This window comes from Spodoptera frugiperda, chromosome 22, assembly GCF_023101765.2.
Source record: "Spodoptera frugiperda isolate SF20-4 chromosome 22, AGI-APGP_CSIRO_Sfru_2.0, whole genome shotgun sequence".
NCBI classification, from domain to species: Eukaryota; Metazoa; Arthropoda; class Insecta; order Lepidoptera; family Noctuidae; genus Spodoptera; species Spodoptera frugiperda.
In genome coordinates this window covers 864333-877663 of record NC_064233.1, presented here as the reverse complement: position 1 = coordinate 877663, position 13331 = coordinate 864333, and the positions used below count along the sequence as shown (strand labels likewise).

General features: G+C 38.2%; 1 protein-coding gene across 1 annotated transcript in view; it reads right to left on the bottom strand.

The window, feature by feature from the left end:
- Positions 1-745: 745 nt before the first annotated feature.
- The window catches only part of LOC118280082 (CLIP-associating protein), a 76318-nt gene continuing 63732 nt past the window's right edge, over positions 746-13331 (bottom strand). Inside the window, 4 exon segments of the mRNA XM_050702783.1 lie at positions 746-8941; positions 11192-11326; positions 12101-12247; positions 12919-13130. Of these exon segments, the coding sequence (XP_050558740.1) occupies positions 8882-8941; positions 11192-11326; positions 12101-12247; positions 12919-13130 (554 nt within the window). The 3' untranslated portion in view covers positions 746-8881.

Genomic DNA, 13331 nt, shown 5'->3' with positions numbered 1-13331 from the left:
CGATACAACATACACCAAAATCACATAAAGTTTTCGTCGATCTTTTTGTTCTGGCTAATCTCTGAAATGGTTGGACCAATTTCCACGGAACTTTTATCCACAGGTAACTGATGTACCAAGGAGTAACTCAGTTTATTTTACTACCATAAAGTCCGCAGTCCACGCAAGCGAAGTCGCAGGTATTAGTTATTACTAAATGGTGGTGCTAAATAAATACTTTTTCTTTCTTTCTTAGTACTAAATAATAATGTAGTAACAGGGCACTGTGGCAATAACTGGTAAGTTATGTTATTTGTATTCCATTGTCTTAAGAAGTCATTGTCATGAGAACTATTCTCAGCTCCCGCAGCCTATTCTAACAGCTTCCTTCGAAAAGACACAAGCAACAACTCCTGACGAAATAATATCGAGTGTTTTGTTGTTCACATACAAATGACACCCAGAACCGAAACAACAATTTGTGCGGGAATTGAACCCGCTGCATGTTGCGTGGCAGTGCATTATTTTGCCACCGCGTCCTTGGATTACCCTTTATGACATCTTCATTTGTCTAGTGTCCATGTGAATATGGTACAAGATGATTTAAACGTTGCCCCTACTAGGATTTCCTCCTGTGTCGTGGGTGCGTTTACAAACATACAAGTTCACATACATATGACACCCAGACCCGAAACAACAATTTGTGGATCACACAAAGAATAAGTAAGTAAAAAAAAATAGGTATAATATAAGAAAAACAAAAAGATAAAGGCTTAAAAATCATTTATTCATAACTATCGTACATTAATAATCAATTATTAATAATAAATTTAAATACAGTAAGTAATTATGGGTATTTGACACTGCGTCCTCGCACTCAAGCGTTAAATATACTTTAAATGCACGTCTTACATATAACAATATCACATAGCCAACTGATACACTTTTACTTAAAAATCACATAATTATTCCACCAAAAATGCACTTAAAAGTCATTGGAATTAAGTTTATTTTAATATATTTATGTAATTTTTAAGTAAAATCGGTGTCTAACACATAATTCCAGCGATTGGGAATTTTACCAATGTATGGGAAAATTTCCTTATTCATTCCCAATCGTTGGAACATTCCCAAGCATCTTAGAAGTAGGTAAATACGACTTTCATATGAGTAAATAAATGCTAAAAGCCCCGGAAAAACTAATTCCCATGTTACCCAGACATTGGGAATCACAGTTTGAACAGAAATTTGGGGAAAGAAAATACAAAATATTACAAGATTTAGTTAATTTTTAATATCAATACTTGGGAATGAAAATGCGTTTAACCGATACAGTGCACTATGCGATACAACAAACAAGATCAGTGTTTTAAAACTTATTGTGTAAAGCCGTGTGCATGTGTGTGTTATTTAGTAATGTCTTTTTTTAAGTCCAAGCATTTATAATAAGCCGTAATGTGGACCTCTGCCTACCCCTTCGGAGATAAAAGGCGTGACGTTGCAAGATCAAAACATTTATTCCAATTAAACCATAAATAGGTACTTTTGAAACGTCAACAAATAATAGTCTGTCAGTGAAGCTAGGTGCTCATTGCAAAGTGTAGCATTTAGCTTCACTGACGGACAGATTGACAGACTATTATTTATTTCTTTATTTGTTGACATTTCAAAAGTATCTATTTATTGTTTAATTGGAATAAATACTTTGACTTTGATGTTCGAACTCGACGGCAAAGCATAAAAATCCAATAATTTACATTTTTTTCCAAGATTTATCATATTTTTCCGTTATCAAAAAAGACATTACTAAAAACCACACGAACAATTAAAGCGTCCATACAAAATGAGATTCAATACAAGACATAATTTTAAAACACTGACTCCAGGCGTCGGTTCAACAACACATTGTTTGACAAAACCACTCATTTAGGAACCAGTTTGTATTGTCAAACAATTGTTTTTACACTCAAACCGACACATTACACATTATATAACATATATTACATTAAAAAGTATACAAAATGATAAATATTGTTACAAAAACAAACGCCGAGGTTAGTTCGGCAAAAACTGTCTTAAACGCTACTCAAACGCTACTCAATTTTAAGACGCTCTCAAAACTAGTTCTGTCCCTATCAATTCTTTATAAAATGACAGAGATAGCACGATATTTAAGTACAACTTAAAATTGAGTAGCCTTTCAGTATTCGGGCGTTAGCTATGCTTTCATTTACACATGTTAATATATGCTTAAAGCATAATCAAATGTGATTTGTTTACTGCCTCAAAGTCATTTAATGATTACTTAACCCAGTCCTTAGCAATTGTTTTCGAAACAAAATCGTTACTAAGGAATAGTTTAAGTAATCATTAAATGTGTCTGAGTGTGGCAGTTAGTCAATGTATAAGGACGCAGAGTTTAGCGACTCGAAGCGACAAACCTAATTATTAACATAACAAAATTCAACCATATATCCACACATTGCTTTTAAGACTCGTTTCAACTCTGCCCCCTTATAAATTAACGCTTACAACGGTAATATACAAATAAGTCTGCCAACCGCACTGAGAGACATTTAATGATTACTTAAACAATTCCTTAGTAACGATTTTGTATTGAAAACAATTACTAAGGACTGGGTTAAGTAACCATTAAATGACACTAAGTAAGGGGGTAAGGAAGTTTTTGCCGCGCCAACCTCAAAACTTAACCGCTTAAAATATTACGAGCGTTAGGAAAAGAAAAAAAAAACAAAAAAAAGAACGTGATGAATGGTTTTTTTTTATTTTTATTATATAAAATAGTTTGTGAGTTCGTTCGCGTGTCTGTCTGTATGTTTATTTGAGGGGAATTTAAGATTTGTAGTAGAAATAATATTGTAGTGTGATCTTCTATCTATTGATAGATCCTTTGGTTTTAAAAGGCGACAATTGGAGTTTAACCACGCTATATAACCATTTAAAACTCCAATAACTCAAATAAACACACGAAAAACACTAAAAATAAGAGAAAAAATAAGAGAAATACTAACTTTGGAAGTTAATCAGCGCTATATTGCAACGACTCGCCTACGGAACCACTTCACATACAAACACAAGCTCTTTTAAAAACCCTTTATACACATCCCACAGACTCTCAAATCAAAAAAATGTCTTTACCAAAACAACTGCAGTTAACCACACGCGATTCTCAACCGAATCATTGAGACAATAAAGTTCAATATCGCAACTGCAGTTAAATTCTTCGTTCTTTTCTCTCTTTCTATACAAATGCCACTCTTCTAGCGCTTCTCAGTATGTACACTAAGACATATGGCTCTTAAACTTTATAAATAACAAAAAAAAAATCGCTGCGATTAAAAGTCGTTATACAAAATCGTTAGTCGTTTCGATTAGTTTTTTAGTGTTCATAGATGATCTATAGTACTTAGACACATTTAATGATTACTTAAACTATTCCTTAGTAAACAATTGCTAAGGATTGTTTAGTATGAAGCAAATACAAAGAGATGTCATAACTGGATTCCCCTTTAACATAACGCGTGACACTTTACGGGGAGCGCGGGACGTTACAAACCACGACTCTCTATGTTCCATCTAGCGGTCCCATACTACACACACGTTGCCAATTGTCCACATTTTAATGTGTCACTTTCTGAGCGCTTATAACCTATCTACACCTTTTTACTTATAACATCATTTGGCAAAGCCGTGTTTTGTGTCACAGTGCACAATCACATTATGGCATCTCCTCTTTGTACCTTAACTTTAAGTAACCATTAAATACTGAGTACGATAAGACCTAGGACCTAAACTCTGGTCTAGATTATTAATGACTTGGGTTTAGAATCATCTATAAACACAATAATCTCTTGGACATGGCAATACCATCTTTGAAACATAGATGGCGCGAGTAGCACCACTCAATCTGAACATAAACAGTGTAATTTAAAAATGTTTCTTTTTACTTCATAAAATTAGTTTCTTTTATATAAATAGCCCACGAATGTTTTTTTTTTTTCATTATATTAACTTTTCTTAAGTTTTGCTGTGGGAACAATGGTTAGTTTTTTTTTAATATTACTTTTTAAATATTATGTCCTACGTTAAGGCAGACTGTTACACTATTTGTCACTTGTTTGGGAAAAAATATATTTTTCTATTATATTTTTTAACATTTCAAGATTCTTATTTATTTATTAATGTCGAGTTCAGAGGCGTCTAAATTATATGTTTGGGTGAATAGGGATGAAAATTAAAAGTCTAATTAGTCCGTCAGTTAGGTAATGAAAAAATATTAGACACGTATTTTTTTGTTTTATCATATAAGATAACAATACTTTTCATACTATTTCATTACCTAACTGGACTAAATAGATGTTTAATCTTCATACTCCGTCTACTACCCTATGATTCCAAGTACTGGACAATCTAGCTTAATTTAATTTAGACGCCTTTAAGACCCAACTAAGTCTAGCTATTGGGAACTACTATTTTCAATAAGATTCTTATACAATTCTATATCAAGGGAAATGGTTGTATTGCAGTCAATGTGTAGACAAATGAAATTTGAATCTTTTAGTAAGATTAAAGGTAAGCGTCTACAGGCCCGCATCGTACGCATTGCACGCATCGTACGAATCAAACGGATTAATTTTTCTGACTGAGTCCACTGTATCGGCAGCGTTCGGATTGCCGATCCCACTTTCACTCGGATTTTTAGCATCGGCATTCCGTATGACGTCATCAGTACGCATCGCATGTAGGCATTGCCGACGATGCGGTCCGTACGATGCGGATCAGTGGACGCAGTTGTATGAGTTTCTATACAAGACAAACTAAAATCCAATGCGTGCGATGCGTACGATGCGGGCCTGTGGACGCTTACTTTAATAGACCTTTGTGAGCCATACACATGAAAATACTATGAAATAACCGGGAAATTTACAATCATATCGCAGTACAGGTAAGAATCAAAAATTCAACCATAATTTACAAAAAAAATCAACATGATTTTTTACAAAATTTTCATAAGAAAAAAAGCCAACAATTTGTGAGAAGGCACAGACACATAATTTTAGACAGAAAACAATTTTTTAAAGTGTAATCCATTCAATGGGAACAGTTTCCGTGGATTGGGAAAATGTTCGAAACGGGGAATGATACCTAGGAATGAAATATCTATCTCGCACAATAGTTCTATACATCTCCGAAGCCGATTAAAAACTTTACATCAGCATTTGGCGGTTTACAGTAAAACCAACACGACACACACAAAAAATTCCCAATGGGGGGATGGGCTGCCGTTTTTATTTGCTCACTAGATGTCTCTGTTGGTCATTCAGTGAACAACTTTTATTTTTTTGTTTTTTAAAACGTTGCTCTACACTAGGATTTTCTTATGTGTCATGGGTGAGTTAAGAAACATACAAATTCACATATACATGACACTCAGACCGGTAACAGCAATTTGTGTGACACATAAATAGTTTCTCCGTACGGGAATCGAACCCGCTATATAGCCGGTTGCCCAACTGTGCCGTGTTTGAACAAAATAAAACATCTTGATAGATTTTCACTGAAGAAATAAATACAATAGCCCCATTAATGAATTCCCATCCCACCCAAGTGAATGGGAATTTTCCCATTACAATACAAAAACAAAATTTGAGTGTGCCGTGATAATTTTACTGTTTTTCATAGGTCAAGCGTACACTGAGAATAAAACAATTTAAAATAAACCTTAACTACTACGGCATACAGAAGAAAACAGCACGCACAGTGGATCGCAAAGCTTCTTAAGCGAGCATTGTCTGGACTTTAAAAGAGACTATGACCTCTGAGTTTGTTTCGGCATTTCTTCTCAGAGTAGTCGGATAGGAAATGCCGGCCTCATCTAGCTATTTTTTTTACATCTGATAGATAGGTCGACGTTTGGCCGCTATCTCACCTGATGGTAAGTGATGATGCGGCTTACGATGGAGCACGTCTGCCCATAAGCAACCTATTCACTCGGGCCTTGAAGACACCCAGGTTATACCCATCAGGAAACACAGACTCCGGCAAGGAGTTCCACTCCCTAGCAGTTCGCACATTACAGCTATTTCAAATATTAACGTGTAAAAGTGTTATATTGTAACCTACTTGCAGAAATAAATATCATTTAGACATTTTCAACTATATACCACAGTAATTAAGGTTCATTTTCAATTGATTTATTCAATGCACCAGCCCATAGCCACAACATCGATTGCTAGCACACATACAAAATGCTTTTACCATACCAAATAGTTCACTTTATACAAATTTAGCCGACTACAATACTATACAGTATCAAGGGGCGAGATATAAGAATATCGCGAAAGCACTTTCCTTATAATAGCATTAGAAATGACTTTGGTCTTAATATGCTTTGAAGAATGGACTAATTAAATAAATTATAAAACTGAAACTTCAAATCACTACATAGTATAAAACAAAGTCGCTTTCTCTGTCCCTATGTCCCTTTGTATGCTTAAATCTTTGAAACTACGCAACGGATTTGAGAACATAAAGAAGTTAAATAAACATTGACTTTACATTGGTCGATAAAAATAATTAAATTAAAGGCCAGTCTACACTAACATCATAGTTGTGTCAGATCTCATTGGAGTGCTAATGTAGACTAAGCCTTATTTAGCTTTGTTATACCTATCTCAGTCTAGCATATAACAAGATATGATTGTTGAAAAGAGACAGACATATAAGTCAGAAATTCTGAACTTTGTGAATCCTAACATGGTACCACGAGAAAAATTGGCTTTTGTTTCTAATCTCACTCTTATTCAAACAGCCATAGAACTCAAATTCGTTTAAACCAAAGAAAAATCGACTTTATAATGACTAACCTGAGCGTCCAAACTTCATTCTTCAAGCATATATAGGTAACAAGCTATCATACAAGTGCGCATACGAATCTCGCCCCTATACCCATCGCAATACAGTCCATTATCGCCAACACACGTTTGTCACAGTCTTTTCATATCACGCGCAACACTTCTTTTTTAATTTCTCTTCAGTAAAGATTGTTAATAAAAAAGACATGTTTATTAGGAGACTGGTTATACGATTTTGAACTTTAGTTGTTAAGGAATAGTGATTATATTCGGTTGAAAAGTAACTTTTTAAGGTTGACTACATAATAGTAATTTCTTTAGTGTCGTGGGTGTATCATACCCGGGTCAAGAACAACAGTTGTTCAGTGAGAGAATCGACGCACATGACAGATTACGTCCCCCCTTCTAATCATAAAAGGGGGGACGTAACATGCGGGTTTGATACCTACCAACGGCAAGTACCAATGTGACTTTTTCCGAGTTATATGTACTTTCTAAGATTATTTAGACACCACTGACAAACGGTGAAGGAAAACATCGTGAGGAAACCTGGGCTTATGATTTCTAATTATAAGTCTGAAATCGCCAACCCGCATTGAGCAAGGGTGGTGATTAATGCTCAAACCTTCTCCGTGTGAGAAGAGGCCTTTGGTCAGCAGTGGCCACTTATAGGCTGATGAAAAGTTTAATCGTTCAACCAATCTCATAATAAACACGAAAGTAGGAAAAAAACCAAAAAACTGTAAACCACGTTATAAAAAAAAGGTATTTTCAGTAACCAACTTGGAAGTATGTATGTATCAGTTTCTATTTAAAGTTATATATTAACAGCACATTGTCCACCTATTTTGGTATTTATTAATAAAATCATAAGATTTATTTTTCTTTGACACTTGTAGGTAGCTTTCTTAAATACTATATGTAGGTATTTTCTTTTTAAAACATATTACTATCACTACATAGTATAAAACAAAGTCGCTTTCTCTGTCCCTATGTCCCTTTGTACGCCTAAATCTTTAAAATTACACAACGGATTTTGATGCGGTTTTTTTAATAGATAGAGTGATTCAAGAGGAAGGTTTATATGTATAATACATGCATCACATATCACCATTGCACCCATGCGAAGCTGGGGCGGGTCGCTAGTACATAATATTATAAAATACTAAAGATTCTATATGTTTGTTACTCAATCACGTCAAAAGGGGTGAAGGGATTGGGGTGAAATTTGGAATAGGGGTAGATTATGGTCTGGAATAATATATAGGATACTTTTTTATCTCAAGGGAACGCGGGCAAAGCCGCTGGACTATTATATATTTATATACTACTATATATAGCTTATGAGTTTGTTTGTTTTGAACTTGCTAATCTCCAGAACTACTGGATTGAATTTGAAAATTATTTTTGTATTGGATAGTCCATTTATCAAAAGGAAGGCTATAGGCTATGAAACATCATAGCTACACTTTGGAACGAGCACCTAGCTTCACTGACAGACAGACTGACGTACAATTCAAATTGTCGTTTCAAAAGTGCCTTAATTCAGGAATAATTGAAATAAATGCTTAGTCTTTGCGCTATACTTAGTCATTTAATGGTTACTTAACCCAGTCCTTAGCAATTGTTTTCCATACAAAATCGTTACTAAGGAATAGTTTAAGTAATCATTAAACGTCTGTGAGTGGGACAGTTTGACTTGTTGACTTCATGATACGATCAATAGGGGGGAAGGGGTAGGGGGGAAGGGTTAGCGGGTGAAACCGCGAGGGAATAGTTAGGTCTACACTAATATGGTAAAATGGTAGAATTTGATTGAGATTTCGTTCTAGAAGTAATATATTAGAAGAGAGTAAATAGACCAATTTGAAATCTTCTTTTACTATTGAAGAACTTGCTTTTCAAGTATTTGTATAAAACCAAAATACCTACATGTAGTATAAGAGAGCGGTACAAGGTCCCTAGTCGGTCTGCGTGTGCGATGTCTGCGTGCTGCGCGTGCGCACGTGTGCGCGGCGGTGCCGGCGCTACGTGGGGGGAGGGGGGCCGCCGCGGGGGGACTCCTCGCGCTGCTTGCTGATGTACACCTGCGGATGGGGGAGAGTGATTAGTATTTTCATGACTTATGAATACTATAAAGTTAGGGGAAAACCGCCGATTATCTGATTCCTGGCAAATAATGATCATTATACTCAGTAAATGCTATTATTGCTTTTTGGTTAGCGCGGGAATCGAACCCACAACACATAGAACAGCAGTCGGTAATCCAACCACTATGCCAACCGTGCTATAGTACTGTAGTAGATTACCACTATCTTTTTTTAAGGGGGAAAATTATCAAGTAATTTTCTCGCCAGGACGAGGCGAGAAAGAGTGAAAAACTCTTACTGACTAAAAACCACCCCGTTCCGACTGCTGTATTTCGAGCCGGAGCCCCAATAACCCGCTAGGTAGTCCGCAGCTCCGGACGATGATGCAGCCTATGATAGAGCAGGTATACATAAGCATCTTATTCACTTGGGTCTTGAAAACACCCAGGTTATACCTATCAGGAAACACAAATACCGGCAAGAAGTTCCACTCCTTAGCAGTTCGCACAAGGAAACTTGAAGCGAAGCGTTCGAAGCAAATTGTACCGTGCAGGAAAAAGATTAACCAGGAATCGATGTCCTTAATGCATACAAGGAACACTGATGATGATGATGTTGAGGTTTACCTGCAGCAGCCTGTACTTGTGTGTCAGATCTCATTGAAGTACTAATATAGACTAAACCTTATTTGGCTTTCTTATACCTATCTCTGTCTAGCTTATAACAAAATATGATTGTTGGAGAGAGACAGACATTGTAATCAGAAATTCTGCACTTGAAACTTTGTGAAATAATTTGAACCTTATACGGTACCACGAGTATAATGGCTTTTGGTTCTAATCTCACTCAGAAGACAAATCATACAAGGAACATGGTTGAAGCAATCGAAACAATGTAACCAAGTATTGTATTGTGAATCTGATTGAAAAAGAGTAACCTATGGAGTTTCTTGCTCGTTCTTCTCCATAGGAATCTACACTTTGGAACGAGCAAATAGAACAACTAGAGGACTGACCGACAGACAGACGTTATTAATATTATTATATTTGCTTTGACGTTCAAAAGTGGCTTCCTGGTCTATTGGAAATAAAAATATTATAAAGCTGAAGAGTTTGTTTGTTTGAACGCGCTAATCTCCGGAACTACTGGTCCGATTTGAATAATTATTTTTGTGTTGGATAGTCCATTTTAAGAGGAAGGTTATAGGCTATAAAACATTACGCTATGATCAATAGGAGCCGAGCAGAGCGGGTGAAACCGCGCGGAAGTAGCTAGTTGGAAATAAATTATTTTGACTTGACTTGACTTGACTTTGACTTGTTGATGATGATGATGATGATGATATATTTACCTGCAGCAGGCGGTACTTGCTGACGGAGAGATGCTTGAGGTGCGGCTGCATGCGCTCCTCGCAATGTATATATGTATATGAACACTGATGATGATGATGATGATATATTTACCTGCAGCAGGCGGTACTTGCTGACGGAGAGATGCTTGAGGTGCGGCTGCATGCGCTCCTCGCAATGTATATATGTATATGAACACTGATGATGATGATGATGATATATTTACCTGCAGCAGGCGGTACTTGCTGACGGAGAGATGCTTGAGGTGCGGCTGCATGCGCTCCTCGCAATGTATATATGTATATGAACACTGATGATGATGATGATGATATATTTACCTGCAGCAGGCGGTACTTGCTGACGGAGAGATGCTTGAGGTGCGGCTGCATGCGCTCCTCGCAATGTATATATGTATATGAACACTGATGATGATGATGATGATATATTTACCTGCAGCAGGCGGTACTTGCTGACGGAGAGATGCTTGAGGTGCGGCTGCATGCGCTCCTCGCAATGTATATATGTATATGAACACTGATGATGATGATGATGATATATTTACCTGCAGCAGGCGGTACTTGCTGACGGAGAGATGCTTGAGGTGCGGCTGCATGCGCTCCTCGCAATGTATATATGTATATGAACACTGATGATGATGATGATGATATATTTACCTGCAGCAGGCGGTACTTGCTGACGGAGAGATGCTTGAGGTGCGGCTGCATGCGCTCCTCGCAATGTATATATGTATATGAACACTGATGATGATGATGATGATATATTTACCTGCAGCAGGCGGTACTTGCTGACGGAGAGATGCTTGAGGTGCGGCTGCATGCGCTCCTCGCAATGTATATATGTATATGAACACTGATGATGATGATGATGATATATTTACCTGCAGCAGGCGGTACTTGCTGACGGAGAGATGCTTGAGGTGCGGCTGCATGCGCTCCTCTCCCAGCGCGAACGTGAACGCCACCATGCAGAACACGGCCGCCTTGCGCACCGCGCTGTTCTGGTGGTCCGCCAACTGTACAAACAACAAGTATTATTAGTTTTTAAACTGACATGGTCACTAACACTAGTACTAGAACTTGAAATAGAAAAACATGGTAAATATCCCGTTTCGAGTTCTAATACTACAGTATTATTAACTTAGATTAGGTGTCGCAAAGTCATGCAAATGGTACAGGTCTGCGTGAATTGTCAAATTATGCGTTAGTAAACGCCAAAGGCACTCACGACGCGGAAAAAATGCTACTATGGGAGAACCAGTTCGTGTGCCTGGCCTTGGACTATACTACATATACTGCGGTACCTGGGACTATACTACATATACTGTACCTGGCCCACGCCCTCCATGAGTGTCTGCACGGTGTCGTCTGCCAGTTCGTGCGGCCTGGCCTTGGACTATACTACATATACTGCGGTACCTGGGACTATACTACATATACTGTACCTGGCCCACGCCCTCCATGAGTGTCTGCACGGTGTCGTCTGCCAGTTCGTGCGGCCTGGCCTTGGACTATACTACATATACTGCGGTACCTGGGACTATACTACATATACTGTACCTGGCCCACGCCCTCCATGAGTGTCTGCACGGTGTCGTCTGCCAGTTCGTGCGGCCTGGCCTTGGACTATACTACATATACTGCGGTACCTGGGACTATACTACATATACTGTACCTGGCCCACGCCCTCCATGAGTGTCTGCACGGTGTCGTCTGCCAGTTCGTGCGGCCTGGCCTTGGACTATACTACATATACTGCGGTACCTGGGACTATACTACATATACTGTACCTGGCCCACGCCCTCCATGAGTGTCTGCACGGTGTCGTCTGCCAGTTCGTGCGGCCTGGCCTTGGCCACCTCGGCGGCCAGCTTCAGCGCGCACAGCGACGTCGGGTACCCGCGGGTACGGATCACTGGCTTCAGCAGGGCTAGCACCTAGAGACATAATCACTTATAACATATCTCATGTTCACATACAAAACCTCACGTTAAGATCAATAGGAGCTAAACTGCGTGGGTAGAACTGCATGGAAATAGGGTGACTGGTAATTTGTGAACGATATTTAAACACGTGATTGTACTCATCATTACAAACAACTTTCCCGAAGAAACTTTTTTGTATACTCATTAGTTTTATTTTTATCACAATAGCAAAACAACAAACAATTTAGCGAAACGAGACGTCCGCCCCGCGTTATCGGTAGACTAGTAACTGGGTAGGTATTTTGGAACTTTATGCATGCGTGCTAATGAAATTTTGTTATTAATTCTGCTGGTTTCAGTATACAAGCAAAGTTTCTTTAGGAAAGTTGTTTGTAATCATGAGTACAATCACGTGTTTAAATATCGTTCACTAATTACCGGTCACCCTATAATATGTAGTACTAGCTACTTCCGCGCGGTTTCACCCGCTCTGCTTGGCTCCTATTGGTCATAGCGTGATGTTTTATAACCTATAGCCTTCCTCGATAAATGCACTATTCGACACAAAAAGAATTATTCAAATCGGACCAGTAGTTCTGGAGATTAGCGCGTTCAAACAAACAGACAAACAAACTCTTCAGCTTTATAATATTAGTATAGATTGGTATAGATTTCTAACGAACCTGTTGCGCCGGCAGAGCGTTAGCAATATGCGGCATGCCCGCCTCGACCGCCCTCATGACTTCCTTGTTGAGGCTCTCGTACGCGTGGATCAGCTTGAGGAGTATCAGGTCGAAGTAGTCCTGCCACTGCGGCCTGGTCTCCGGCCTCCTGCACAGCCAGATCAGGACCTTCACTGCTTCAGCTGCTGCACGCTCGTTCGCTGTGCCCCAACCTGGATATAATAGGATAAAATATAATTAAAATGTATACGTATGGTAATCTCATGAGAATTAACCACTTGTATGTCGGTATATAAGACACAATAGAAAACACATTGTGTCTCGCGTAGATCTGTGTTCCGACAGACAACGGGTTAATGGGGAAAATCAGTATCAATTTCAAGTCATTTTTTTTAATTCTAATTTAATATCAC